The sequence below is a fragment of the Callionymus lyra genome, chromosome 12 (genome assembly GCF_982586985.1).
Source record: "Callionymus lyra chromosome 12, fCalLyr1.hap1.1, whole genome shotgun sequence".
Taxonomy (NCBI): Eukaryota; Metazoa; Chordata; class Actinopteri; order Syngnathiformes; family Callionymidae; genus Callionymus; species Callionymus lyra.
In genome coordinates this window covers 20,867,255-20,894,852 of record NC_141829.1, presented here as the reverse complement: position 1 = coordinate 20,894,852, position 27,598 = coordinate 20,867,255, and the positions used below count along the sequence as shown (strand labels likewise).

The window sequence follows — 27,598 nt, the reverse complement described above, 5'->3', positions numbered from 1 at the left end:
TGCTTGTGACCTGCTGGTTCACCTGTAGCACAGCTATTTTTTTCAGCTACTTGTGTTGTTGTTTGAGTTTGTGTGAAGCACCAGCACCCCCTTTAAAAGTGTATGAAGGGGCAGCTTCTGGAGGAATCCCCCAAACAACAAACACAACGTGGGAATCTAAGTGCTTTAATTCTTTGCTCGACCCTGCCTTACTTTTCAGATCTGGCCACTTTTGTTATGACATGATTTTTCTGTAGTTTGGGAGTTGATAACTTGATGATCTCACGCAAAATAATTTCTGATAAGAAAGTTCACAAAGCAAAGCCTTGATGAAATGCTACCATTAGCATGCCAAATACCACACTGCCTCTTATGGTCCAATGGTTAGGACTTGTATTTCGAGACAAATAAGTTTGATTCCCATTAACAAAATTTGGCAGATGGATCAAAGGTTGAGAAAATAATCAGTCAATGACTTTTCAAGAATTTTTCTGGGTTGCTCTTGTTAAAGGATTGTGTCTACCATGGCTAAATAGGGCACTTCCATAAGTGGTTGTAACCAATAGCAAGGCACATATACATAGACACACCCATTAATTAATATTGTACCTCCTCTCCGGTTTAAGGTTCTCAACCGCTGTGTGTGTCTGGTTTGTCGTCAATATGGAAACTTCATGGCCGTTTGGTCCATCGGTGGTAGATACGACTTCATACTCTGAAAGAAAGAAGGAGACTTTAATATCACGCCATTGAACAATGATGTTGTTTCATCATCAAAACTTCACCTCTGGTCTCGTTGTCTGATTTCTCCCAGTCAAGAATGACAAATGAAGGGCAGCCTTCCACTGTGACCACGGTGAGGTTGGATGGTGGGACGGTAGGGGCATTTGTTACGTTCTTATCGATGCCCTCCTCATCTGGGAAGTAGGCGAGGGAGGACGTGATGGAGCACGGCTCGTTTGGCTTTTTATCAGTCTTGTAGACCACATGGGGAGCTGCAAAGAATCAAACATTTAATCGATTCATAAATGCATGTATGGTTGCTAGTGATCAATGGACTCACCAACGAACCGCTTCTTGCCCATAATGTCGACCTCAGACGCCGGTTGGGGCCTGAAAATGGTGGAGTTCTCACTTTTGTCAAAACGGGTGGCTGAAAAAAGGAGTTGGAGTGATCAATTTTGAGCAATTCATTCAAGAGTTAGCCATCTTTTTGTGGGCCACCAGACCCCTCGCCATTTTAAAATGATAGTTCACCCAAAATTCAAATTCATTTTCAACAGACCCTCATGTCGACTAAGGGTTGGTATTATTTTAAGAGAAATCTGTTCCTTTTTAGAGTTATAGATCAGAAACGTATGTTCATTTTAATGTAGCCACTGGAGCTCAGTTGTCTTCGTCTTCATCCTTGTCCAAAATTACATACTTTAAACTACCAAAATACCTCGGCTGCGCTCATCTGTAACATTCTTCTCATATTGAAGCCTCAACATTACATGTCTCAACATGTTTTTAAGTGTCTTTAGACGAAGATTAAGACGAAGACAACTGAACTCCAGTCACTACATTAAAATGAACATACATTTTTGCCTTTAAATCTAAAAAGGAAAGTATTCATTTTATTATAATCCCCTAAATCGACATGAGGATTAGTTGACAATAAGAGTCATTGCTGTATTACTGTACTGTATATCATACGTCCATTACATCACTTGGTACATCATCTTAAAAAAGTGTCACTGGAACTCATCTTTACCGTTCAAGGTTATGTCACTTAAATCGTTCGCCACAGGGGTCAAGTTCTGTCGCTTTGGGAGTGGAGGAAGTGGCTTTAAGATGGGCACCTGATCTGCTTTTTTCAGGTCAATTTCTGAGAGAAGAAGAAATAACATACAACATATGTCAGTGTGAATCAGTGCGAGTACAAATATCTTCGATACGTAAGTAATTAAGTAAGTAAGTATTAGTTATTTGTAAAGCGCCTTTCTAGACCAGGGTCACAAAGCGCTTTAACCAGCAAAAACAATACACAGTTAAAATATATACTTTAAAAGGTCAGGACATATAACACAAACACAGGAGTCCCAGAAAATTAGGGAAAATCCTGCACAAATAAGAATGTCTTAAGATGTTTCTTGAAGGAGTCAGTAGATCCATCAAACACAGAGCGAGAAGAAAATCGTTCCAAAGCTTAGGTGCAGCAGCCTGGAAGGATTTCTCTCCCCTGGTCCTGACGCGGGTTCAGGAACCATCAGTAGATTCTAGAGTTCTTCTAGTAGAGCGGGTCAGAATTCTTGATGCAGATTTTAGTATTAACTGCAGGCGAGACAGCTCCTTCTTGTTTAGACACGAAAATAAACTGTAACAATAGTCTAAACAAGAAGACACGAACGGATGGATTATAAACTCCAGATTGTGTTGCCACATCATTTTCCTAAGTTAATAGATTTTTCTCAGTTTTCTGCAGTATTGTACTAGAGACATGTCTTTGTCAAATACAACACCCAGGTTTCTCAGGCTCAGTTTGACAGACTGACCTAAACTGACTCAACCCTGGAACCTCATCATCAGGAGCAATAACCAGAGGCTCAGTTTTGTCCACATTTAGATGCAAAGTGTTTTCACTCAGCCATTGTTTGATTTCTAGCAAACAATTGACTAAGCGGTTCAGCCTCTGGGGCTCAGTTGGATCAAATGAGCAGTAGAGCTGGATGTCATCAACAAAATGTGGTAATAAACATCACAAAATCTTTAAATGATTTAACCCAGGTGAATCAAGTACAGCAAAAAATAATAAATATCCCAAAACAAAACCTTGAGGGACATATTCCAACAAAATTTGAAATATTAGAGGCATGTTCTGAAAAACCCAGTACGGAATTAGATAAAAATCTGTTCTAAATAATTACACCAATAACTATTATGACTCTGATGGGAGTAATAATGACAAAATCATTTAATATTTACTCAGACTGTTCGGGGCGGGGGTGGTCGTCTGCTGTCTTGACACGGGTGGTAATGGTTTCAGGAAGGACACCTTGTCTCCTTGCTTAAGATCCATGGGTTTATCTGAGGACAGAGGAGGAAATGGTTTCTTTTTTCAGCTCTCACAGTTGCGATCCATCTGCTCTGGCCATCCTCGCCGAGCAACTCTGTGGCCCTTTTTCCACGGATGCCGAGAGATCAGAGACTGATTGTTGTGTAACAACGCTTGAGATATTTAAAGGGGAGGAGAGGTCTGCCAGAAATCATCTGCTGGCAACGAACGTGCAAACATTCTGTGAACCATACATGTTGTTAATTAAGGTGGCTGCTCACTCCCCACAGCAGTCATTTATCAAAGTGGAAAGATAAAAAAGAGAGAGAGAAATAGATAGTGGAGGCTCGTGGCGACTGCTGGTGCAGGGATATCTTTGAATGTGGCTGATACCGAAGAGCACCTGACTGTTCATGGTTCCATCCAAACGGTATCTGATGTGGGCACAACATTGAGTAGGTAGGTACAAATATGGAAGCCAGGTCAGGACATGTGTGACAAATGGTGTTCGAAATGGGATGATAATGTGATGCCATGAAGGGTTACCAAGGAATTTTACGATGATCACCTGGATATGATGCAAAGAAAGTGAGAAAGAAGTTTTGTGGTTGTTGTGTGACGAATCAGTAGTTAAGTAAAGTGCAAAGGCAGGTTAACAACTTTTGGAGTTTGGAGGGACATCTTTCCCTCTTTGGGAAAAATGGTATCAAAAGATGGATTGCAATACAAAACAATTTTAGTATTCGAAAAACCTAAAGGAATGATGGAAATCCCAGTATTGGGTGACGAAGAAGAAGAAGGGGGGAGGAAGTTGACGGTGTCAGGGATTGAGCAAAACGTATAATCATTAAATGTTCTTTAACTTTTTCAAAGCACACCTGCTTCCCTGTATTTCTTTGATTTCCCTTTCGTCTGCATTATTTTTAAAACAAATGGGACATTCAGAATCTTTGCTTTTTCTTGCTATCTCTGAGGGATGCAATATCAACATATATTGAAGACCATCTAGTTTTTGATGCTCTTTGAATTAATTAGTGATTTATTTTCAATAAACTACATTTACTTTATACTCTTGTGGGCCACATTACATGAGTTGAGCAGCCCTATTTAGTTTCTTGGCCTTGAGTGTGACATACATAAAGCCATGACAACATCTGAGATCAAATAGGGTTTTTGAGGGCACATGCCAATCTATAATCAATGAGAATTGTTTAAGAATTCTGTCATTAAACTATGTTTGGTCCAACTAATATCTTACAGATTAGTTTCACAGTCCACAATGTTTCTTGAATGTGACCAATAAAAAAGTTGAAGTAAACAAATGTTTTCACTGCTGAGGAATCTAGGTCTCTGTTTTACGGACTTCCTCCTCCAGTAAAATATATCTGAAAATAGAGACATGACGCCTCAACGATTGTTATAAAACACTCTTGTTCTGTTGTTTGTCCAAATACGTCAAGAGGCATCTGCCCTTACCATGTTCATTGGGAATCGCCACAAGGTTAGGTCTCTTGTTAACCGGCACAGAGGGCCGCAGAACTGCAAGGAATCATGAAAAACAGAGCAAATTTAGATCTGCCATTCTGAAGGCCCTCAAGTCAGTCGGTCCTGGAGAGAAGACAAGTGAACTGAAAACAAATGATCATTTTAATAGTGCAATAATATGGAAAGGAATGTCATGGATCTGCAGAGAGAGTGATGCTTGAGCAGAGGGGAAGACCGCTGCGAGACTTTGCACTGTAAAATGAGTTTACACACAAAAAGCTTTTAACAAGCAACAATGAAGCACATGAAAGCCAGGCAGATTGTACGAGCCGCCACAGTCGGGAACTGTGACTGATCAAAACCTTGCAGTTTTGAGGTACAATGCTGGTGAAATCTGCACAACGGAAAAGTGTCTTCTTTTTTTTTCTTTCTAAAAACAATTACAGATTTCTATCCAGAACTTAAATTCGATGAATCTTTTTGCCACTATCTTTTACAGACACATATAAATGTAATATTCGTTAAGTGCAAACTGAAACAAAACTCATTATAATCAGATTACCTTGTAACAAAAATATAAACACACAATAACTTACAAAAAGAACATCTTGTTTCTTGTTGAATAGTAGTCACTTAATTCCTAATCAAATCATTTATGTGAGGAGAAAAATATGCTCATTGTATCTCATTGTTGTCTGTTTGAAATTTTCTTCTCCCCCAAACTGGTCCCAACCTTATTAGAGAGAAATTCCCACGCAAGTTTTGACAGTTTCATTTTTTTTTCTTATCTTCTTCACTCTATAATCACATAAACAGGCGAGTTATGTCTCATCTTCAATGCCAGCACTGAGAATAATTGCTTATTTGCTTATCTCAGAAATATATTTAGGCTTAGTCAACAATCAGGGCTCTAACTAAGTTAGCTTTGATCTCTGTGAGCAACTCAAGATTTTCCCAAATTTGTATCCTGGCAGTACATACGACAACTTGACCTTCTACTAAATCATTTGAATCTAGACTGTCATCCAGAGAGACTTGAAAGACAAAATGGATCCGCCAATAAGAATTAAAATAAAACCACTCTATCGCTACGTTAATAGCAACCATATGCAAGAAGTTATATGATATATCAAGGATTTACTTCAGTTGTCCACCTTTAATAATACAGGTAGAACACGGAAAAAAAAAATCTAGGTGATAAAACCTGATGTTAACAAGATTCCACGGAAACTACGGGTTGATGCCGAGCCTCTGGTGCGTCACGGTTAGCTTTGTGATTTAAGACAGCAGCCGGCAGTGTGAGAACTGCTTTCTGTCAGATAACTTCATCTTCTGTGAAGCGAGAATGTAAAAATGTGTGCAAATCCAAACACAGTGATTCGGTCAAGAAAAGCATTCCATCTGAAATGCACACCAGTGTCTCACACCACTCACGGTGTTGTTTTTGCAACCAGAATCAAATTCCTTGGATGGAACTTGCATATTGGAACGGTCCATTAAACACTCCAGTTCCTCTGAGCGTGGAGGCTAAACCCAGTTTGATATGCCAACATGAAAGCAAGCTTCACATTTGACAGGCGTATTACTGCTTTTTTATAAAAAATAATGTGTACATTTCCTTGCGTCATTCAATCGTAAAGTTTTTTAAAAGCCAGGAATGACCGAAAACCTCCCACTATTTCTTCTGCCTTTACCATGCTTAAGTATCCTAAAGCTTTATAGGTTAGGGCAAAAACCCAACTAAAGTCTGGCTCCTAAATGTAAGCCTCCCAAATATCCATCAGTTTTCGTATATGCTTATCCTAGGTCCGGGCGTGAAAGCAACAGCCAAAGTAAGAGGACGTTTTTCCCTATATAATCCCTTGGGTCTGCACCTAGACCTCCTCCAGAATCTCCTACATGGAGTCCTGGAGATAAGATGAATCTGCCACCAAAACATGCTTCTCTTTCAAAGGTAGAAATGTTCTACTTTGATACAAGACTTCAAAGTTAGGTTCCCACATAGGGGTAGACATTCATTAATCCTGTCAATTTATAAAACACAACTTTTAATCGATTCTATACATCAGAGCCAAATAATAACATACATTATACGAAAAAAAAGTCTTTAATTCTATCCTCACCAATGTTAGGCGTTTTCCAAAGCGCACTTAATGGCACTTAGGTATCCGCTACCTACCGCATTCTGACTTTAAGGCAACTATCTAATCAACCTTAAACAACCCATTATTGGCAATCATTTTGGGTAAACAAAACATGATGAGTGTAAAACCTTTTCTTGTTACAGTACTTAAGTATATTTCAACAGACACCTGTCACGCGTCATGCTTTCCCTTCAGGGAGTTTACAAAACTAGATTACATGTTCTGGGGGGAAAAGGCACAAATGGTCAATAGAAGCTTTGTGTTTGGGTGGCGAGATTTTAATAGAAGTTCTTCCAAAGGGACTGGCAAATCCTGGAAGACCTCTGAAACCGTCCAAGTTTCCAGAAATAACACACACCAGCTGTGACATGAGACTGAAGCACCACTTTTCTTTGCAACTCTAAAGAATGATTTGAGCATCACAGTTAATGCATGCTGTCCAGACATGGTTTGCACGTGGTTAGGTCAAGATGGATTCAATTACGGTAATTAACTAAGCATGCCCAGCAGTATGGAAACAAAGTAATTGAACCAAAAAAGGGGGCGTACTAAATGTGCCTCCTACAACCGAGCAATCTTAAATGTCCCGTGGGCAAGGAGGTGAAGATTTAGTTTTATGTGGCTTCAGTTTCAGTCAATTATAGCAGTTGACACAAGACACACTGATGAGTCAACAACAACCAAGCATTAGAGGACTGTGACAGACACACACATCAGTGTGATTGTGTGACACAAGACAGTGGCCCGTGTGTTAGTGCATGAGGAACACTGAAAGTTCATTATCTTTACCAGGTTGCTCTTTGGACCATACCACAGGCTTAGGAAGAGCATTGCCCTTATGATGCGCCCCACCAGCTGTTGGAGGGAAAAACATGTTTGTTAGCCTTAACGATGTTTTGGATTAACAGTTAAAATGAAATGCCCTCAGCTATCGTTTTCTTTTTGTGTCCGTCGTACTTTGTTTTCAGTCTTAGAGCACTTTTGAGATTGAAAAAACTGCTGAGCAGTGCTATGATTTAAACACACACCCAGAGATTAAATACACAACTAAAAAAGGTATTTGAATAAGATTTAAAAACAGGAAGTGGGAAGGCCTAAGGGATGTTATGGGATGATTACTGGTTCCACAATATGGGAGACACCACAAAAACAGGCCCAGTACCACACATGTTTCAACTTGCTCTATGGGAGCTGCTGATCTCAGTCTAAAGCAGATACTTTTTAAGCAAAGCAAAGCAAAGGAACCATGGTCAACATTAATACCAACACAACTTCCTTTAAAACAATCAAAGAAACTGGACCTTGGACTGGTCATTTTGTGAAATTAAATTTCCTCAAAATTGGACACCATGGGAATAATCACAGGGGGAAATGTAGGGTCCGAGTATAGAATCTTGAGGTACACCACAAGAGAGAGGGGGACTTGCCAAGATGTTGAATTGCCAAGATGTTGAATTCCCTATACAGAACTCGACTCTTTGGCTCGCTGACTATGTAGTAGGAATTTCCTGGTTTGAATTCAAGATATGGGATGTGGGACCACAGGAAAAGTCCTTGGATCTTGACGCTAATCTACAAAATACGTTTTTGGTTGTGTTGGTAAAGGATGTATTATTGGCAGATGCCTAACAGACTTGCCCAAACATTTGGGGAAGTAATGTGTTTCTGCTATGCCTACTTTGTCAAAAACTTTCAAGAGAAATGAGAAGGAATGCAGCAGCTTATTGAGTGTACCAGAAGTGTCGTTCAAGTATGAGAATACCAGCCAACCCCACTTTTTAAATGATGGCATGGCATCATTTTTGGGGCTCTACACGGAATTTTAATAAATGGCAACTCAGTGACAGACAAGACGCCTGTAAGCTATTTACTTACTAACACAACCAAACGACGACATCTTGCTATGAAAATTGTTAAATGCCTTTTGGTGTTTCAATGTCAAGAGTCAGAGCCAGAGCAAGGAATAGAGTCATCAGTGTTTTTACATTAGGCCACTTCTGTGGTATAAAATCAGGGGAACACTATTTTTTGTGGAAAGAAATTAACCGTTGAAAGTTCTGTTTTGTTCACTTTATCAGCTGTTAAAAACTCATCACCTTCTTGTGAACTTCATATTTCCTCGTATTGTATTGTAAATTGAGCGTGTCATCACACCCTTACTCACTGCTGCAGTAGAAAACCAAATCGGAAGAGAATGACTGTGCTGACAGGTCCACACCATGTTTCATTTGGCATGGTTGGTTTTTAATGTGGTGTGCCCCGACCAACGTGTACTTTGTAACTTTCTCCCACAAGGCCAGCAATAAGTCGTCTACAATAAGAAGCTAATAGATGCTTTAGGCGCAAAGAGAGAGAGCGGAAAAGATTGATTACAAGCCAAGGGTTGTCTGCTGTCATCTGGAAAAAAAAAGACAGTAACGGATAGGAATGAAGTGCTCCTTTACCCTTGGGTGTGTTGGAGCTACGAGAAGAGGTGTGAGTCTTTGATGAAGGAATAGATCTGACACCATTACGGGTGGAATCAGGAGGAACTCTGTTGCGAAACAGCGTTGCGTTTCTTCCGGCTGGATTAGCCGATGAGCTAGTGGAAGAGTGAGTGCCCCCGACAACGGTTGATCCAGTACCTAGATGAGCAGAAAGGCAATTTGGAAGGTTAATTGGAGTTTCCACGAAGCTCATCCTGAATGGAAGAAATGACAGAGCACAATGCAAAGGAGTGACAGATGAACATGACGGACACATGAAGGTAGACAAATGAGCCAGGCTGCACTGGTTGCAAGTGGGTGAGGCGAGTGTGCTGGGTGGAAAGTGAAGGCACACATGGAGGTAGGGATAATGATCAGGTGGCGTGTGTTGGATGAAGATGGAAATGGGGAAGCGCTGACATCATTCAATGGTTTGACGTACAACTTAAAGCATTGTGTTTCCATGGGGTTTGCCGAAAGCAGACATGGTAATGGGACAAACTTGTCATGGGGTTTACCATGATGGTAACTAGCAGGGATTTCTGTAGCCAGAGCAGGTTGAGGTAGAGGCTTGCCCTCTTCCGCTGGACTAGGAGCTGTATGAAAGAAAATCCACTATTTATCTAAGATTATAACAGTTGAGGTTTTGTTTTGGCTATATGAGGTTTAATCCTTGTATAAATGTGTTATATAAAACACCATCAACAAACTCACATTTGAATCAATGTGATGGCCACAATACTTCTACTATGTAGATCTTTTTGGGTCACTATAAAACTGGTTTCATTCAATTTACTTTTTTTAAATTTTTTTTTAATCTAGGATAATCCACAATTTCAGTGGTTTGCAAAACATCTTTCCCAATTACTGTTGCATCTTTACCATCATTAAAATTGACGAGATACACTCCATTTAAAATATAATCAAAACCGCCCCTAATGGCCAAATTTTGCAAACCTTTACAGTGCTACCTCAATTAACAGTTTTGTTTAATATTATTCATTTTAAAATTTTGAGGCCTTAAATGGTCTGGAAACATTTTAATTTTTTAGAGTGACCCCAGTAATAAAAGTAGTCGTCGGCCTTGCTGCTCACCAGAGAGATCTGTACCTCACTAGTGATTCTGTTTTTGTTGTTGATTTTGCTTCATATTCAGATATTACACATTTATACTTGGATAATTTTCTTTTCATTATTTTGCTACTATAGATGTCAAATCTTTTATATTTTTGAACTGTTGTGGAGAATGCAAGGTTTACCAGTTGGAACTGATGGAAGGGCCGTGGTTGGATCGCTCTTGGTCGGAAGCTGAATTTGAATCCCAGGTTGAGGTTGGTAGTTAGACGACGGGAGGGAGAGGGGAGGAGCTTTGTGGTTTATAGTATGGACAACTGATTTTGTGGGTTTAACGTTTGACAGTAGATCTACCTTTGTCGCTGGTTCTGTGTTTGACTTGGATGTTTGTTGTGTCGTCTTGGATTGTATTTTTGGCAGAGGAAGGGTAAACTCATAAGCAGGTTTTGTTTTTGATTGATTAAGGTGAGTTTGGAGCTGAGGAGTATTCTTTGCTCTGTGGTTGGGCTGAAACTGTACGTTTGGTAGAGGTTCTTCTTCCTGACGCGGCTTGGTTGGAAGAGGTTCTTCTTCCTGACGCGGCTTGGTTGGAGATTGTGTATTTAACTTTACGTGAGTCTTTGGTCTCACAGGTTTAGTTGGAGGTACACGCTGTGAACTTGTCCGCGGAGTTTTAATAATTCTCCTAATTACTGTGATTTGTGTCTTGTTCTTCGATGGGTTAGGTTGCCTTGAATATACGTTTTGTTGAAGTTTAGGAACTACAAGTGTAGTGGTTTGGTTCATTGGTTGCCATTTAGTCTGAGGGTGAGTTGTTCTGGGGATTTTGCCATTGGAATTTGGGGCTTTAATTGATTTATGTTGCAGTTTTGACTGCCTTTTAGAAGATATAGATGATGTATATTTCGGTGGTTGATCTGGCCTCTGAGAAATATGCAAGTTTGTAGTTTCGCTTTGTCTTGGAGTTGTGTTCTTGGGCTGGAAAACCAGAAGTGGTTGTTTGGGGCTTTGCGTAACTAGCTTGGATACTGGTTGGATCTGTGGTTGCTTGGGGCTTTGCGTAACTAGCTTGGATACTGGTTGGATCTGTGGTTGCTTGGGGCTTTGCGTAACTAGCTTGGATACTGGTTGGATCTGTGGTTGCTTGGGGCTTTGCGTAACTAGCTTGGATACTGGTTGGATCTGTGGTTGCTTGGGGCTTCGCGTAACTAGCTTGGATACTGGTTGGATCTGTGGTTGCTTGGGGCTTTGCGTAACTAGCTTGGATACTGGTTGGATCTGTGGTTGCTTGGGGCTTTGCATAACTAGCTTGGATACTGGTTGGATCTGTGGTTGCTTGGGGCTTTGCGTAACTAGCTTGGATACTGGTTGGGGCTGTGGTTGCTTGGGGCTTTGCGTAACTAGCTCGGATACTGGTTGGGGCTGTGGTTGCTTGGGGCTTTGCGTAACTAGCTTGGATACTGGTTGGGGCTGTGGTTGCTTAGGGCTTTGCGTAACTAGCTTGGATACTGGTTGGATCTGTGGTTGCTTGGGGCTTTGCGTAACTAGCTTGGATACTGGTTGGATCTGTGGTTGCTTGGGGCTTTGCGTAACTAGCTTGGATACTGGTTGGGGCTGTGGTTGCTTTGGGATCTGGGAAGCTGGATTAGATGGGGATTGTTTTGGTGATTGATTTGTGGCTTGAGTAATGGTTTGTGAGGTTGCTCTGTTAGTGTGATGTGGTGGCCTTATTCCAGATTTGGAATGTGGTTTTGGCGTGCCTTTAGTCATTACCCTTGAGGAAGCTTCTGTTTTAGTAGGTAGAAGTTTTGGTCTGCTAATTGGTTTATACATGGAGGGTGTTGGGAGATTTGCTAAAGGCTCCTCTAGATCTGGGTACGACTCTTTTTGTTTCGGCTGACTTGAAAAGTTGTTTTTTGGTTTCTGTGATTTTTCCAAGGGGCTTGGCAGAGGGGCCACTGTGGCTGGTAAGACCACATATGAGTTGTACTTAGTTGCTAAAGGAACCTTTTCCTGAGTGGGAGAGACAGATCTGAAGAGTTCTCCTTTGCCTGGATTGAGCAAGAAAGAAAAAATAATCCATGATGCCTCCAAGTTATAGACTGGAAAACGTTCATATATCTTGTTTTTTTCGTTAGTTAAAACAGAGAAGAAGACAGTCAGAATAACAGGGTTGCCATCTTTTGCAGTTGTAAAATACTCCTAAACTTTCTGTATGATTCGACGACCTTTCTTATTGAAAGAAAATGACAGAGAGAGAAGGAAGGAGGAGAAGACACTGTGCAAAATAGTCTCTGAAAGCAAAAGTAAATAAACAAGGCATTCCAGTCTTTTAGTGCCTCAGCCTAAACTTTATGGCTGTAAAAGTGCAGTGTTGTTCCGAAGTTCATTACTGTTGTTGTTGGCCATACGGAGCGCTTGTTAAGAGTTTGTTTACTGGAAAGCTTGCAATTACTTGTCACTCAGATGCACACTACAGGAGTTTGTTTTAGCTATTATGGATGTTTTTCAAACGTCCATCATGGACTTTACTGAACATTAACAGTTGATAAAAAATGATTCTGTCTTTCTTCAATATTTACTCTAGAAATGTTTATGAACACTTTCGTCATAAAAAATAGCATTTTCTTCTATCTCTGGGTCAAGCTCATCTGGTGGCCCTAAAACACTTTGACCTAGAGGGAGATACCTCAAGAAAGGGTTAAAAAGTGCAATATTTGTTTTTTTATGCATTTCAAAATGGCCACTTTCTTACAACGAGCTTTGCTGAATGTACTTTTAAATACACTACAGATAGAAGGTGGTCATGGCTGTACACAATTAGACTGAAACCTTTTGATAAGCAGTAATCTGTCCCGGACAGGGCACCAGACTGTCTTGTTTCCTGACACTGTACTGGCCAGTCTCTTTTTATCTGATCTTGTCTCTGCCCTGGTTGTGTTTTCAGTATTTCCAGTACTATTTTTAACTTAATTTTATTTATTTTTTTATGGCCTCAACTTCTTTTCGTACCCGCCTAACTGTATTTTCAACTTTCCTTTTCAGCCTTATTGCCAATAAATTGTTTTTATTCTAATTTCAGCACTACATTTCTTATTTTAGGAAAAATATTGAAAAAAATAATGATGTTTCTGGACTGTAATACATATATTTTGGGTAGAATTATGGAGTATTCACTCCCTGTTTTTTTTTTTGTTTTTTTGTAAAGGAGATACATTTGGATTCTTGCAAAATATTTCATCTGAGACAGTCCTTAGTACTTAGGTCTTGTCTTTGAACCCAGAATAATTGCTAGCATGAAGGATTAACTCCTGTAGTGTGAACCTGTGATCTCCTTCTTGTATTGGTTCATAATCTGCTTATTTAATAATGCCATGCAGCCAAGTACAGTGATCTAACTTTCAATAATCTCAAGAGAGCTGAGCTACTGCTCCATCCAGAGCATGCACCTTTGTTCATGCAGATACACTTGGATAACTGTCCAGTTGCAACCTGCCATACTCTTGTTGTATTCAGCCAGTTTAAGATTCAAGATGCCTATCGTTACAAAGGAGTTTACCGGTGGACTTTTTGGTTGTCAGAGGCTCTGTGGCTCCAGGGTTGGACAGAGTTTCCTGCTTAGTGGTTGTAGCTGACAAATATAGTATACGTTAGATTTTCAATTTAGCAATATTTTAATGAATTTAAACAGTTGTTTAGAGTCTGCTTGTAAACAAAAAAAGTCAGGGAAAATAAGGGAGTTGTATTGTTTTAGTGAATTACCAAGAGTTGTCTTTGAGGTTATGTTCTGGGCAAGTGGAACTCTGCCCTGGTTCCTGTTTGGGGAAACTGACAGAGAGAAAGAAGGCACGTAGGATTAATATCAAAGAATCCAAAAATGAAGAAGCCTTCGCAAACCTGGAAAAGAAATAGTGCAACTTTGAGAAATAAACAGCAGCAGTAGGTTGACCTGACTTGGAGTGAGGTTAAGGAAATCATGACATTAGCAAACTGTTGTGAATGGAACAGTTCAAATCAGAATTTCAGAAAAACATTCATAAAGAAAAGTACAAGTCATATTTGTGTCTTTTTCCCAGACATGCCATCCAATGGAATTTAAGGTATTATATTCTCTTGGTCACAATAAATATTTTGTCTGTGTCTTTCATTGTTTCACTGTGGTAACAGGATTCCCAACAAGAACATGTTTAAAATTGAGAAAAATGGTTGAACACATCATAATTATGGTGGAGAAACGTCGAAAAGTCAATTCATAAGTTGTTGTTGTGACCAAACATTTCTGTATCATTGACCGTCACGTATACGAGTAACACACACACACACAAATGTAGATTTTCCACCTTACCGGTGCGTGGAGCGAAGGGGAAGTGCTTCTGAAAGAAAAAGGAAAATACAAAGAGATATGAGTGAAAACATTTACAACATTTTTCACAATGCTAATAAACAAATGTATCATTATCCTTTCTTTCTTTTCACTCCTACAGTATTTGCGTCCAGAAGGACTCTAGCTACACTCTGCTCTTTTGGCTTGGCTTGCCCCGGCTATCCTGATGTATTTTCCATTCTGCAGCTGGATGGAAAATGAACAAGGCAAACAACCCTGAGAACAGTATAAGCAGACTAAAGTGCACAACACAGACTCTAAGCACATTCGCAATAAACACCATGTTCCCAAATATATTTATAATTTATTGAGCTGCTTCTAAGATCATTTAAATATAAACAAATACCACATTTATGAATGTGTTTAGTTGAATAAACAATTGTTGAATAGTTGTTACATACCACGGTAGTGTGAGGACGCTTGATGATTTTCCTGATGACCTTCTCTGGAAGCATAATAGGAACATTATTATTTTTTGTGTGAAAACTGAAATCATTTCCAATATCACAGTTTTCATTATAATAGCCTGAGGTTTCCACTGGACTTTTATACGACTTGACAATTGTAGGTTGCCACAAAAGGATCTATTTTCATCTTTATGTAGATTTGATTCGCTTTGATACAGATGGAATATGAAAGCTTGGAAAACTAGTTGACAAATTGACTAAAGACAGATGCTGAGCTGGACCCTTTTTGAAGGACTAGTTTTATAGAATAGTTACAGGGTCAGTCGAGGCAGAATAGGTGTGTGAATGAAAGAAGGAGTGGAGTCAACTCTTGTCATGGACAGAGGTTAAGAAGAGAGTGTGGCCAGGTTGGATGGAGGTAAAAGGAGGGACTGCCTTGATGAATGGTTTTGAGACTAAGAGTTAGAAAAGTCAAAGTTGAAGATACTCAGCCTGCCATTGGAAGAGACTAGGAAGATTAGAGTATATCAGAGGAACAGCTGTAGAGTGTGGAAGACATTCAATGAGGTTCAGAGATAAATGAGGAGGATAAGAGGATTATCTTGATAGGTCAATTTAGCACTTGCCTTGGCAACCACTGAACAAGAGGACAGGCTAATCTGATTATGGCTGATTAGTACCTGCTTTTTCTAGTGTCTGGAAGGAGCTTTGTTTTTAAAGTGAGTTAATTCTCTGGCATGCAAATGTTATTTGTTGGTTCGTATCTGCTATTGTTTTGTCTACTTCTTCAAAACCCTTTATCTAAACCTATTCCAAAGGTTTTCCTTCAGTAATCCGTCTCAATCACTGTGGAAAAGACAGGAAAACATACCCTCTCTAGCTCCAGCGTTGACATTATGAAGGACAGGCTTGCTCCACATTCCAGTGCCGTCTTTCGAGCTGGGCTGCACACCGAATTCGTAAACTGTGCCCGGTTTAAGATGGTCAATGACGGTATCACTTGTAGGGCAGGTCTGGTAGTTCCACTTCCTGTTCCTCTCACGGTAACGTACAGTGTAGTGTCTAAGACAAAAATGATTAAAACTTGTAAAACACTTTTTTTCCCATCACACTTGCCCATGATCTGAATAACACAATTTTGAATTTTGAAAAAAGAAAAACCTCTTCAATATTGCTTAAAATGTTCTTTCACAAAAAGGTTCTTTAGTGTTTTGAGGATACACACAAACAGACCTTGACTTTTCTGAGCATCATACTGAAATATTATTAGTAAACATTGAGGTAGATTCCAAGACTAGTGCGAAGCTTTTGGCAAATACAATGTTTGATGGAAACACATTCAAAGCGCACCTTGTCACGATTTTGGGATTTTATAATTTCTAAGAACTGTAATGGTAACACCAGGTAAGATGTATGTGGGGGAAATAATCTTGCAGACTGATTTAACCAATTTAATTCAAAGGATAAATTGATGCAACAAAACAACAAAATACTACTGTCTTGTTGTTGGAATACTTGAGTTTTTTAAAATTAACATAGAAGAAGCGTATGCGTCATAGCACAGAAGAATGACTACATTTATATAATATTGGGATTGTAACCTGCAACACTAGGCAGAGATTCAATTATAGCAAGACTTTAATAAAGAGACTCGACTCTTCTTTCCAAAGATGATGTATTCCCCATAAGAAGTAATACTGTCACAGTGTGGGTGGATTTTCTTAAACACCTGTATACACAGCTGCTTTGGACACCATTTTCTGCAACCTGATAAGCCTCTGGGAGCATGTAGTGTTTATATAATTGTACCTTTGGCGAGCAAGCGAGAGTGAATGGCTAAAACACCATTCATCTGTTTCTTCGCTTAGCAAAGGGTACAGAATGCCTCTGTGAAACTCTACCTCTACCTTTATGTAGCACATCTTTACATCCGTAGCAACTTCCTCGACTGTGATGTGGTTTTGTAATCAAGCCATAAAATCGAATGCACATTTGTTCCTACGTGTTCTGGCACACAAGAGAGAATATACTGTTCTTCTTAACCTGGACCAAATACATCCACATGTGGCCATAAAGGTCTGAATCACATGATTTTAAATGGCTTGTGACTGCTCTATAGTATATGGATGTTGCATGCAAAAGATATTAAACCTGCTCACCCGTCCTCGAGGCAGTCGTTCATGATGTTTCCTTCGTAAGGCGTCTTCAGCAGCGTTCCCCAGGAGAGGAGAACTGAAGTAGGTGTGACTGACCCAATGACCAGATGGAGGGGCTTGTCCAACTCAACTTTACCTGGAAACAAAGACCTATTTGAAGACCCGTTTGAACCCAAAAACTGAGGGGCGTTACCTGTGCAGTGCTTTTTCACGTCATTGGTCGGAATAGGCTGGACGGCAATCAAGTACTTTGGCTCAGCATCTAGAATTGATCACATAGATTCAGTTACAAGTCCTTAAAATGTTATTCTAGTGAAGATAATCGTGTCTTTACCAAATTCTGTTTCGTATGGCTTCCCGTTCTCGGGCAGCTGGATGAACTGCTTGGAGAACATACTGCTGCCGTATCCGAGGATGTATCCCTCGAGCTTGGTGTCGGAGTTAGGACGCAAAAACTTCATCACGATGGTGTCACCTGTGGCATTGATCCGGACCTTCATGTTCTGGCGCCTCACTGGGAGAAAGAAGAAGCGTTTTGAAAATCCAGTTTTTGATTAAGATATTTTTACATTAAGGATCTGTGATGAAATAATTCAGGATTAAGTGTTAGAATTATGGCTCTTTTTCTGTCTCGTCCGCAGGGGGAAGACCATAAAACATTGTTACTGGACCAACAAGGAAACATGTTGGTTCCATTACACAGCAGGGGGTCATACTTGTCCCTTGAACCCAATCAATCAACCTGAAGAAAGTTTTCCTTACTGTGGAAAGAACATGAGTGCTTTCTAAGGGGTCGTCAATGAAAGGTTACCGTGAGGACCACCTTGTTTCTACCCTTACATTCAATCTAATATATTTTTTATATATTTATATACTCTTTATACACTTAAATTCAAAATAACTTATCTAGAAAATTCAGAATAACAGTAAAAATCTGGTAGCTCCCAGCTGTAGGGATGAATTATCTGAGGGGGAGTGAATGAGGAGAAGAGATAGCAGTGTTGGAGAAGAAGTTTACAGTTGGAGAGTATTCATTGAGTAAGAAGGTGATTATATATTTGCTTAAAGTCTAGTTGTTCAGTTTCACCTCACAAGCATGCATTAACCAAGTCTTACCACCTCATCTCCTGGACATTGACTAATGAATTAATCAGTTAAGAGTTATTTGTTTTTCTTAAACTGAAAGTTTTATAGTAAAATGGTTTTTAGATTTGTAAATAATTTTGGCAATCATTTTATCGACCTTTCACAGTGAGTGCAAGGTTGATGAGTTACGGCATCATGTTTCTGGACTATCCCTGAATGTGAGAGTTCTAAATCGAGCCCAAGGGAAATTCAGAGATTATATTTCGAAAGGGCCTAAATGTATTAAGTCATGACCCAACTTTTGGAAGTGGGCCGAACATTGGAGGGAACAGGAGGGTCACGATCAGAAATTCGTGCTAAGAATTAATGAAATTTTGAGACAAAGTTATGGAGGCCAGATGGTTCAACGTGTGGAGAGGAGAGATATGTGAACATGGAGATACAAGGAATGGAAAAGAGGAGGAGAAACAATGAGGTTGATGGATGTGGTAAATGTGCTCGCCCTGATGTGAAATACATAAGAATTTAATTTCTGTTGTGCTTGTGCATCTGTAACAGCTGTAGTCCGCCTGGAAGTTTTTGCGATTCCAAATGTCAGCTAATTTACTTTCAAACAGTTCAGGGAGCTGTGTTGTATATTCAAGTCATCATAGCAGATCATTCACAAGATACACATATTGTCTTCCCCAATGGAAAGATCGGCTTTTCCCCCTCAATATGTTGGAAACATATGGCCTTCAACAATGGCCAATAGCGCAGCATGCAAGCAATTATGTAGTTTATCACAGGCCTGTCAATAAACATTAGTGACCACAAGTGAGTGTAATTGGGCTTTTGACTGCAACTTATGAATGAAAGCTGGCCAGTGAAGATGAAGAATAATAAATAAATCCCACCGGTCCGGACGTGAGATTCATCAAGTGCTGAGATTGTCAAAAGGAAACTATTTTTCATTTCTTCAAAATTAACTCTGCCAGGATTTTGTTAGTTTTGCGTTTTTAATCAGGAGCTAAAACGAGTTGATACCACGTGTTAAATTAATTTTCAATTCCTTTGAAAAAAAACAATAAACTCAGAGCTTGAATTGCGTCTCTTCTTTTATTCTCCAGACATCGTGTCCTTGGCTCATAGTCCTGCGAAATGAAATAGTGGAACTTTGCGTGCAGATCAATGCCAGCGGCTGCCACCGGCCAAAAAAGACACAGACAGAGAAAAAAGGGGGGAAGCCCTTATTTTAAAAAATAATAATCTCATGCTCTCCAAGTTATGTTTCCGATAAAAACGGCATCTACTTCATCAATATCTCAAATCAAAACACCGGCTGTTTGGCCGAGAAGACAGTCAGCCCGGAGCACTGGGATTTTTGTCTTAATCCGTTACAAGAAAACACTGGCGAGGAACCACGGCAACACATCAGCGGCCAGGACGTTTGGCTCCCACACTTCCCACGAACTGCTGAGACAATATTTCCAACAAACGAAAGGAATAAATATTCGGGAACCAATTCAATCAAAGGCTGAATAATCAATCAATCTGAAGATAAAGCCTTATAAGCTAAGTCTAATAAAATGTAGCTCTTCAAGTCGTGTTTTCAATTGAGGACAATAATGGAGGATTATTGGAACATAAATAAATCCCGACAGCTGCAGCAGATATGAGCCTGTGCTCCATGATTTGACCTGAAAGAACGCCACGGCTGTAAAACTCTAAACGCTTGATCGAGATTGTTAAGTATACATGACTAATGTAAATATTATTGATCTTAATGCTACTCTGAAGACTCCTTTGGTTCATCAATCATCCAGACTTTCCTATCAATGCAAAACACTAAGGGAACCCTAGAACGTTTCGGGCCTCGTTGTCTGGCTCAATAGGAGGCAGTCCATGATAATAAATACTCAGTGTGTTAGCCAGAACTCATTTATGCTATACATCCACTTTAAGTTTCTTCTTTTGGAAACATTTCTTAACTGAGCCAATTGTTCAGGACGTATTGTACTGAAAAGCAGCATCTTGACGCAGGTGAATCTGGTCTGTGTCCTGGTGGCCGTTCTGCAGAACTCCTGGAAGCAATCACACTGACATTAGAAGTTCAAAGCTAAAGCCTCAGGTTGTGTTCTTGGACCAGAAGAACATGAGTAAGATCCCATAATTTGTCAATAAAAGGCCAAGAGGCTGGTGATTACGCTTGAACTTTTTGGCCAAAGTTTAGCTACAACTTCTGTATTGAATGAACTAAGCCAGGTAGAGTAAATCCATTCATCCATTCACCTTTTATATATCCACCTACCCATCTATCCATCTGTTAATCTATCAACCCATCTAGCCATTAATATATCCAGCCAACTAGATATCCATCCATCTATCCATTCATCCAGCCAGAATTTTCACCAATGCATTGAGCCATCAATCAATCCATCTGTCTATCCATCTATTCATATGACGTTCTTCTGTCCATCATTTGTCACAGTGGAAGAAACTCTGGCAAAGAGACCATGACTTTCTTCCCCCTACAAACATCTCACTCCTCTTACATTTGAGTTCCAAACATTCCTTAGATCATAGATGTAGCCTGAAATTCATTCTCAAATGGATAAGATGGACAAACAGACTGGCTTCTGTCCAAGGTAAAAGAGCTTGGACACCCTTTAGATGAAATCTATCTAACCGATCAGCAGTCAAATGTCAGGATTGAATGTCTTTGGTCTGACATATAACCTTGTTAAATCGTCTATTTCAAGCACCACATTTGCTCCACAATGTTTGTTCTGTGTCCTCAAACATGCTTTATGTAGTTATAGTCTGAATCTAGTATTCAAATCTTACTAAACATGGTTGCATTCTAAATTCCATCCACAGTGAAGCGCAACATATTTTCTAAGCTCCTTTCTGTTTTAGAAGTTGGTTGACGTCCAGTAAACATGAACGTTTGGGCGATAAATATAGCCTCCATTTTTCAATAAACATTTCACCAGTGTCTCATCCTGTTGGAGGCCAGACGATGAAATCCTGACGGCGGTGGAGGGAGAAAGTGCAAACCTCAGTGTTTACTCAAGCGCGATCCTGCGGGAGAGGGAGTAGGTTATTGTGGAAGTATCAGAAAACAGTTCCTTCACATGATCTCCAGAGTGTCTTTATGAGTGTTATTTTATCAGATTAAAACGTGGAAGCAGCTGAAAATGATCTGATTTCTTTCAAACTAATCCTGCCTGGGAATGAAATAATAACTTGAGAATATGTTTTAGTCTTTGGGAGTAAAGTATTTTGAATCCTAAACAAGATTTATGTTTGAATCATGACTATGAATAAGTTATACTGGATATTCCATCCATCCATCCATTGTCTTCTGGGTCATTGTAGAAAATGGATATCATTTACACTTTTTAACAACCTTTTTTGAAACACTCCAGTATAATTGGCTGTTTTCACAGTTGTTAATATTTTGATGACTCTTGAGTTGAGTGTTGATTCTGGGTTGAAGTTTTCTTTCTTTCCCTTTCATTCTGTGTGTAGTGGATTTAGAGTCACATGCTAACGACCTCAGGGACTCGCACAGATGCTAAACGTGATGGATCATTCACCTTCAATTTAGACTTGTTTTCTCTAGAGCCCAGAGGGATGTTATTTCTTTCTTTGTCGAGCAAACGATGACTGATCTACTAATGCTGTGAGTCTGATGAAATATAGTATATACAGCCTCTCATTATTTGACGCTTCTTGGATGAAACACCGACGTTTCTCCAGCTGTGGACGGTCCTACCTGGGCTCTAGAATGTTGGCTGGCCTCTAAACTCTCTCACTATATATCTACTTTTATATTTAACTGCGCAACAGCTGCTAGTTTTTCTTCTCGTGTGGCAGCGCTCCATTGCTTATACATCAGTGCCGAGCTTTCCATCCACCTGATTCCCATTGCATAAATCTGTCATTGCCTTCACTCTCCATTCTCAGTGAATATTTTTTTATCTTTCTTCTGGACCAGAAATGGGTCATTGGTTTCTCAAATGCGCCAGTTAATTTAATCTTTTACACGTTTAGCTGAGCAGTTTATAAAGTAAGTATTTTGAAAAACACTTTTATAGCTAAGTTTCAGCGGATCTTAACTTGTGACATGCTCTAAAAGTTGATGCCCACTGTTCATGTGTTTGTTTCTCTATTCATTTGATAAACAACATTAAAAAAAAGGTTCAAACGGAGTAACCTTAAAGTGATTTGAATTTGGTGATCGTCCAGATTACCGTCTGGATGCAGGAAGGTTTTATGGAATCATTGCTTGCTTGTATGGCTTCTCACTGCTGCTGCTCTGAGATTGATTCCTTGTTTAACTGTGACCCAAAACTGTTCTTGGATCATTGAAGTTTGTCATTAGAGCTGCTTGGCAGAGGTACGATTTATCCAACCCTTCTTCCTAGTACTTCAGGGTCACAGTTGGCACAGAAAGGGGTGACCAGTGCATTCAGAGGGGGCCTTAATATAAGGAAACCAGGGGTGACCACAGGAACATCGAGAACATTCCATATATTCGAAAAGGAACTCATGGCCCCAACTTGGATTAGACCCTGGACCTTCTTCTTGCTGTCAACTTTTGTCTTTTTGTTCATTCAATTTTCTTCTACTGATTCTCTAAATGTGGTGAAGTGTTGTTGGAACCTGTCCCAGCTTCTCAGGTTGAGAGGCAGGGGACAGCCTATAAGTCACGTCTCTGACACAAAATCACACGACTCTCGACCACTTGACTCTCGAAGCTACTTGCTGCTATGCCTGGCCAAGTTTAGCTGACAGATGTTTCCCGCGCAGAGCAGCAGTCCAGATGCTCAAAGACTGACCTCAGAACAGTTTGACTGCCATGAAGCCCTCAAAAGTTGAGCTTGTCTAACTCGCGAAATAGATCTTGACTGCAACAAGAGAGTGGATGGATGGAAAGATGGCAGTGTTTGGATGGAGAAGTGTGTGTCTATGTGTGCATTTGCTACACAAGAGAACATGAAAAACTTTCGTGGAAAAATATTCTTGATGAATTATCATCACAAGGAAGCTCCATGTACCATAATCTAATTTGAACCAGACTTCTTTGTTTGTTATGGAAGACAGAGCTCTGACTCGGATCATCTTCTTACGTAACAAACTTTTTTACAGTAAAGTAAAGCAGGAAGAAAAAAAGAAAGATTTTGGCACAAACGCCTGCAGTTGTTTGGTTAGAAAAGAACCAGAGACGATTCTCGAGAATCTCCTCACGTGCTTTGAAACAAGACTCACAACAGTAACGTGATGTGAATGCTTGGCTCGTGAGGGAAGTGGGTAATTTAGGAGAGGCTGAGCCGTCGGTCCCTCCACCGCTTCTTCGGAACGCCGACCATCATAAGGCTGACCTTTGACCCCAGCTCTGAGAACGCTTTAAAAACCCGTCGGCTCCCCTCCTTTGAGGGAAAACAAGGAGTCAAGACGGGACTCATAAAATGGTGTTTTCTAAAATGAATCAGCAGAAGAGAAGAAAACTCTTGTTCTGCTTATATTTTTCTGATCATTAATATATGTTCAAACTTCTTTTCCACACCTGAATGAATGCCAAATGCTTGCACTGAAGAGCGTCTGAATAACTTGTGGCATTTCTCATTACCTCTCATTTATGTCCCTTCACTCTTGCTGCTACTCCAATCAACAGTGTCTAACTTATGGTGTGGGGGCCTATTTCAGCCCGCAAACTTATTTCTAAGGCCCGTGAGATATTTTAAAACAAATAGATGGGTATAAAAATTAGATACTTCCAAAAAACTTTCAAAAACATCTTGCACTTGACTTTGGATAGATTTTTTTAATTCAATATCTTTGTAACAAAGAAATGGCAAATAAAATGTTAAAAAATGTAAAATATCTATATGAGACAAGAAATGGAAAGCCATACACACCATATGTTTTTCTTTTTTGTGGGGGGTGTGGGGGGGGGTGCTTTTCCAGCAAAAAAGGGCTAGTATTGGAAGATTGTGAAGCTTTTGACAACAACTCATTTGAAAACTCAACTGTAGCAAATTTGACCAAAAGACAGCATGTCATTTGTGTAAAAGTAATGTTCACAAATTGAAACAGGAGCAAGGAAGAAAGCTTAGTTATTTGATACATTACATATATTTTTTATATGTTTATGTTAACATTGAATGTTCAATGAATATACATTTTGTTTAGCCCACTATTTGGGCTCTTTCTCACATTTAAAACTTTTTTCTTCAATTCATTTTTTTTTAAACTCCTTACTCTCCTTACTAAAAACACCATATCATCAACAAACAACATGATCTGTCCAACAAGACAAGAGTTGAGAAATAATTTAGTGCAATTTTATGTTATCCCATGTATCCAATTTACCTTAACAACAACAACATGATAATAATGTTTATATGTTGAATTGTATAACCTTAAACATTCATACTCAAGTATTTACTAAACAGTTTCTCATGCAGAACTTCTTATATTTTCTTTCACAGTTATTTTACTATCATGTCAAAAGCTTCTTGTTCATTTACATCACACTCAACCTGTGCACCTCAATATCTCAGCATCCTTTCAACTGAAATACCCGAGCATCTAGATGACACATTACGTAACTTAAGAAAACCTGCAGCGTAGAAACTGAAACTAAAATATAAAAGTTGGTCTTCTGGCTTCTGTCAGAACCAGCTTTGATTAATGATCACATTTTTTTTTACCCACCTCTGTTTCTCTGTGAGGACGAGGGACCACAAAGAACCATCCCAGTGATGAAAACCAGCAGCACCAGCAGAGTGGTCAGAGTTTTCTGATGAATCCCACACATCATCTTCTGCAGGGTCGGGGTCTCAAATGAGCTGCCGTCAGGGTGGGCTTGCAGGTGAGTAAATCTCTTCGGGTGAAGGTGTCTGAGGTGGAGTTCTGAAAGAGTGGCTGGACTACTTCTCTGAGCTGGTGGCTCTTTGGACTAGTGCAGCACTCTGAGGTGGACTTCTGGAAGCAGCGGGCTCCTCATGCACCTTCTATACCTCTGTACTGGAGGGAGGGGTCACTTTTCCCACCCCCGTCTTCCCTCTTCTGCAATCTCCAATTTACACTCTCCTTTCCTTCGCCAAGCTTCCAGCCTCAGTCGTTTTTCTTTCCTTTTTTTCCCCCCTCCCAACTTGGTCTGGTGTGTCTCACCACACTTCTGCGCTGCATCTGCAGAAGTCTGACACTGTGTGTGCATCAGTGCACCTCTTCAATCCTCCTGACCAAAGTGGTGTTTCCAATGTATAAACAACTTGAACTAAATGCTTATGTTTGTATTATTTTCGAATCCTATCACCAATGTCACTGTCTGGCATTTCCCCTTGATGCAGTTGATGGTTGGATGGCAAAAGTTAGGAAGCATTGGTCCAGGAACCTGTTGACAACGACAACATGGGCCATAGTTCACTCCATGGACGTGAGAGTACAGATTCCGATTGGACAACTGCAGATTGGGAACACCAGACAATACTCATTTTGGATTTTGACAGCAAAAGGGAGAACTTCATGAGGGTTAGAGATGGAACAATGGTGTTAACAACATTTATATAAACCATACTTATCAGGAAATAACAGAAGAATGTCTTTCTTTGTACTGTACTACCATCTATCAAATTACCGACCCTATGTTTCCATCATTGGGAAAATAATGAAAGATTTTGTCTTACTAATGGTCAGTATTGTAATCTGGTCAGCTTCATTTATGATTTGGATGTGATCTTGTTAGCAAAGACTTTACTTTTGTGATAACTATATGTACTTACAGCACTTTCAGGTCACATGAAATGCTGAAAAGGCTAAATTATGCTCCCGGACATTGATTTCGACACATCAATATGGCTAAGCATAGGGAAGCCCTCACCACTGACCACTACCTAAACAATTCCTGTACTAATGACCCTCTCTCTCTCACTCTGAACATTAATGAAAATAGCTCTGTAAGTTATTTTCTTTATCTGAAGAAAGTCCCGTTACAAGTGTGTTTCTCACTGTAGATACAAAACAAGATTATAAAAACAGGAACATCTGAGATCATCTCTTTACAAAATGAGGGAAGATTTCTTTGTCTGAGACAATAACATTTTCTTATTAAAAGTTCTACAGTCACCAGGATTGTCAACGAACCACGGCACCACACCCTTTTATTAAGTCATTGAGTTTTTCTAATGATAAAACATGTTAAGATTATTTTCCTTTTGTCTCCGTGCTGTGCTAATGACAATCTTGGGAAAAAAAAAAAATTCAACTTAACATGCCATAAAGTTAAAACACATTTATATAAACTTCAATTAAACCTTTATAGTTATAAGCTGCACAAAATTCTTTAATATATTATATTTGTTTTTTGTTTTTTTTTCTAGTGAAGGGACTTTTTTTGTTGGTTCACTGTTTGACGTTGGCTTGTCTGGCACAAGAATCAGGGTTGAAAGAGAGAGGTGAGCCAAAGGGAGATTCTGGGGTCATTGCAAAGGTTTAGCTCAGGGCTTAGGATGTTCCTCTATTAGTCATGGTCCACAGTCTGTTGCAAATTAAAGCAGTGTGCCTGCAAACCAAGTGTGCAAACTAGAATCTGTCTTTCTGTCAAAATCAGTCTTCATGCAATCGCACAGAGAAAAAGACTTTCTTAGTTCGGTTCTATGCGGATATGTTGATGGTGGAATTTAAAGATGTGACATTTTACAAAATAATCTCAGATGATGAGGGCTGTATTTTAGCTGTCAACTATGAAAATTCACACGAACCATGGAAAAAATGATTTCTCTGTTGGAGGGATAAAATCTAAAAACCTGGCAGAACAGTGAGAATGTCATGTTTGAGAATATAAAAAAGTGCACAGGTCTGCATACCTTTGCCAAGAAGCTAAATCCTTGTCATTTAAAAATAACATGCAATTGAAGAAAAAAACTTCTATGGATGATTTCTGAACTGTGTCGGCTCACTGCTGAAAAACAGTTTGTCGAACCGGGAGGTCTGTTTTTCAAGTGTCAGTAGCATGTTGAAGGCACCATGGTGCCCTCAGTGACAATGAAATAATCTATCCCATAATATTCGATTATAGTTTTATGATCTTGTGAAATCATTGTAAATCATATTGTTATGAACCAGTAACAAAATCTGAGTCATTAATGAACAATGAGCAACTTATTTTGATTTTGAAGTGAGAATCAAACTAGTAACTCTCAGTACCTTTGGACGAGCTTGCGAAATAAAAGCACTGATTTATTTATTCCAGAGTTTAGCTAGTTCTGGACACAGCTGAGCGTGAGAAGCCATTCAAGGGAATAAAAAAGGCCTTCCCAACTTTAATCCAGATGGAACTACAGAACTGCACCAAAAATACAACACATGTTGCTTTTTCTATTTACACCA

The 27,598-nt window shown here is 39.6% G+C and overlaps 1 protein-coding gene across 9 annotated transcripts in view; it reads right to left on the bottom strand.

Annotated features, from left to right (window-relative positions):
- abi3bpa (ABI family member 3 binding protein a) overlaps positions 1–25,356 on the bottom strand; it is a 33,760-nt gene extending 8,404 nt beyond the window's left edge. The window contains exons 1-19 of one of the 9 annotated variants that reach the window (XM_087803484.1): positions 24,923–25,356; positions 17,466–17,645; positions 17,325–17,393; positions 17,135–17,267; positions 15,847–16,037; positions 14,970–15,013; positions 14,530–14,557; positions 13,947–14,012; positions 13,744–13,815; positions 10,370–12,235; positions 9,629–9,706; positions 9,090–9,269; positions 7,435–7,500; positions 4,493–4,555; positions 2,947–3,048; positions 1,736–1,849; positions 1,043–1,132; positions 765–974; positions 589–694 (exon numbers count right to left, since the gene is read on the bottom strand). In XM_087803484.1, the coding sequence (XP_087659610.1) occupies positions 589–694; positions 765–974; positions 1,043–1,132; positions 1,736–1,849; positions 2,947–3,048; positions 4,493–4,555; positions 7,435–7,500; positions 9,090–9,269; positions 9,629–9,706; positions 10,370–12,235; positions 13,744–13,815; positions 13,947–14,012; positions 14,530–14,557; positions 14,970–15,013; positions 15,847–16,037; positions 17,135–17,267; positions 17,325–17,393; positions 17,466–17,645; positions 24,923–25,028 (3,764 nt within the window). In that variant the 5' untranslated portion in view covers positions 25,029–25,356. Of the gene's footprint in view, positions 1–588; positions 695–764; positions 975–1,042; positions 1,133–1,735; positions 1,850–2,946; positions 3,049–4,492; positions 4,556–7,434; positions 7,501–9,089; positions 9,270–9,302; positions 9,707–10,369; positions 12,236–13,743; positions 13,816–13,946; positions 14,013–14,529; positions 14,558–14,969; positions 15,014–15,846; positions 16,038–17,134; positions 17,268–17,324; positions 17,394–17,465; positions 17,646–24,922 lie in introns of those variants that run through there. The other 8 variants (XM_087803485.1, XM_087803486.1, XM_087803488.1 and 5 more) reach the window with 8 other exon arrangements.
- Positions 25,357–27,598: the final 2,242 nt, after the last annotated feature.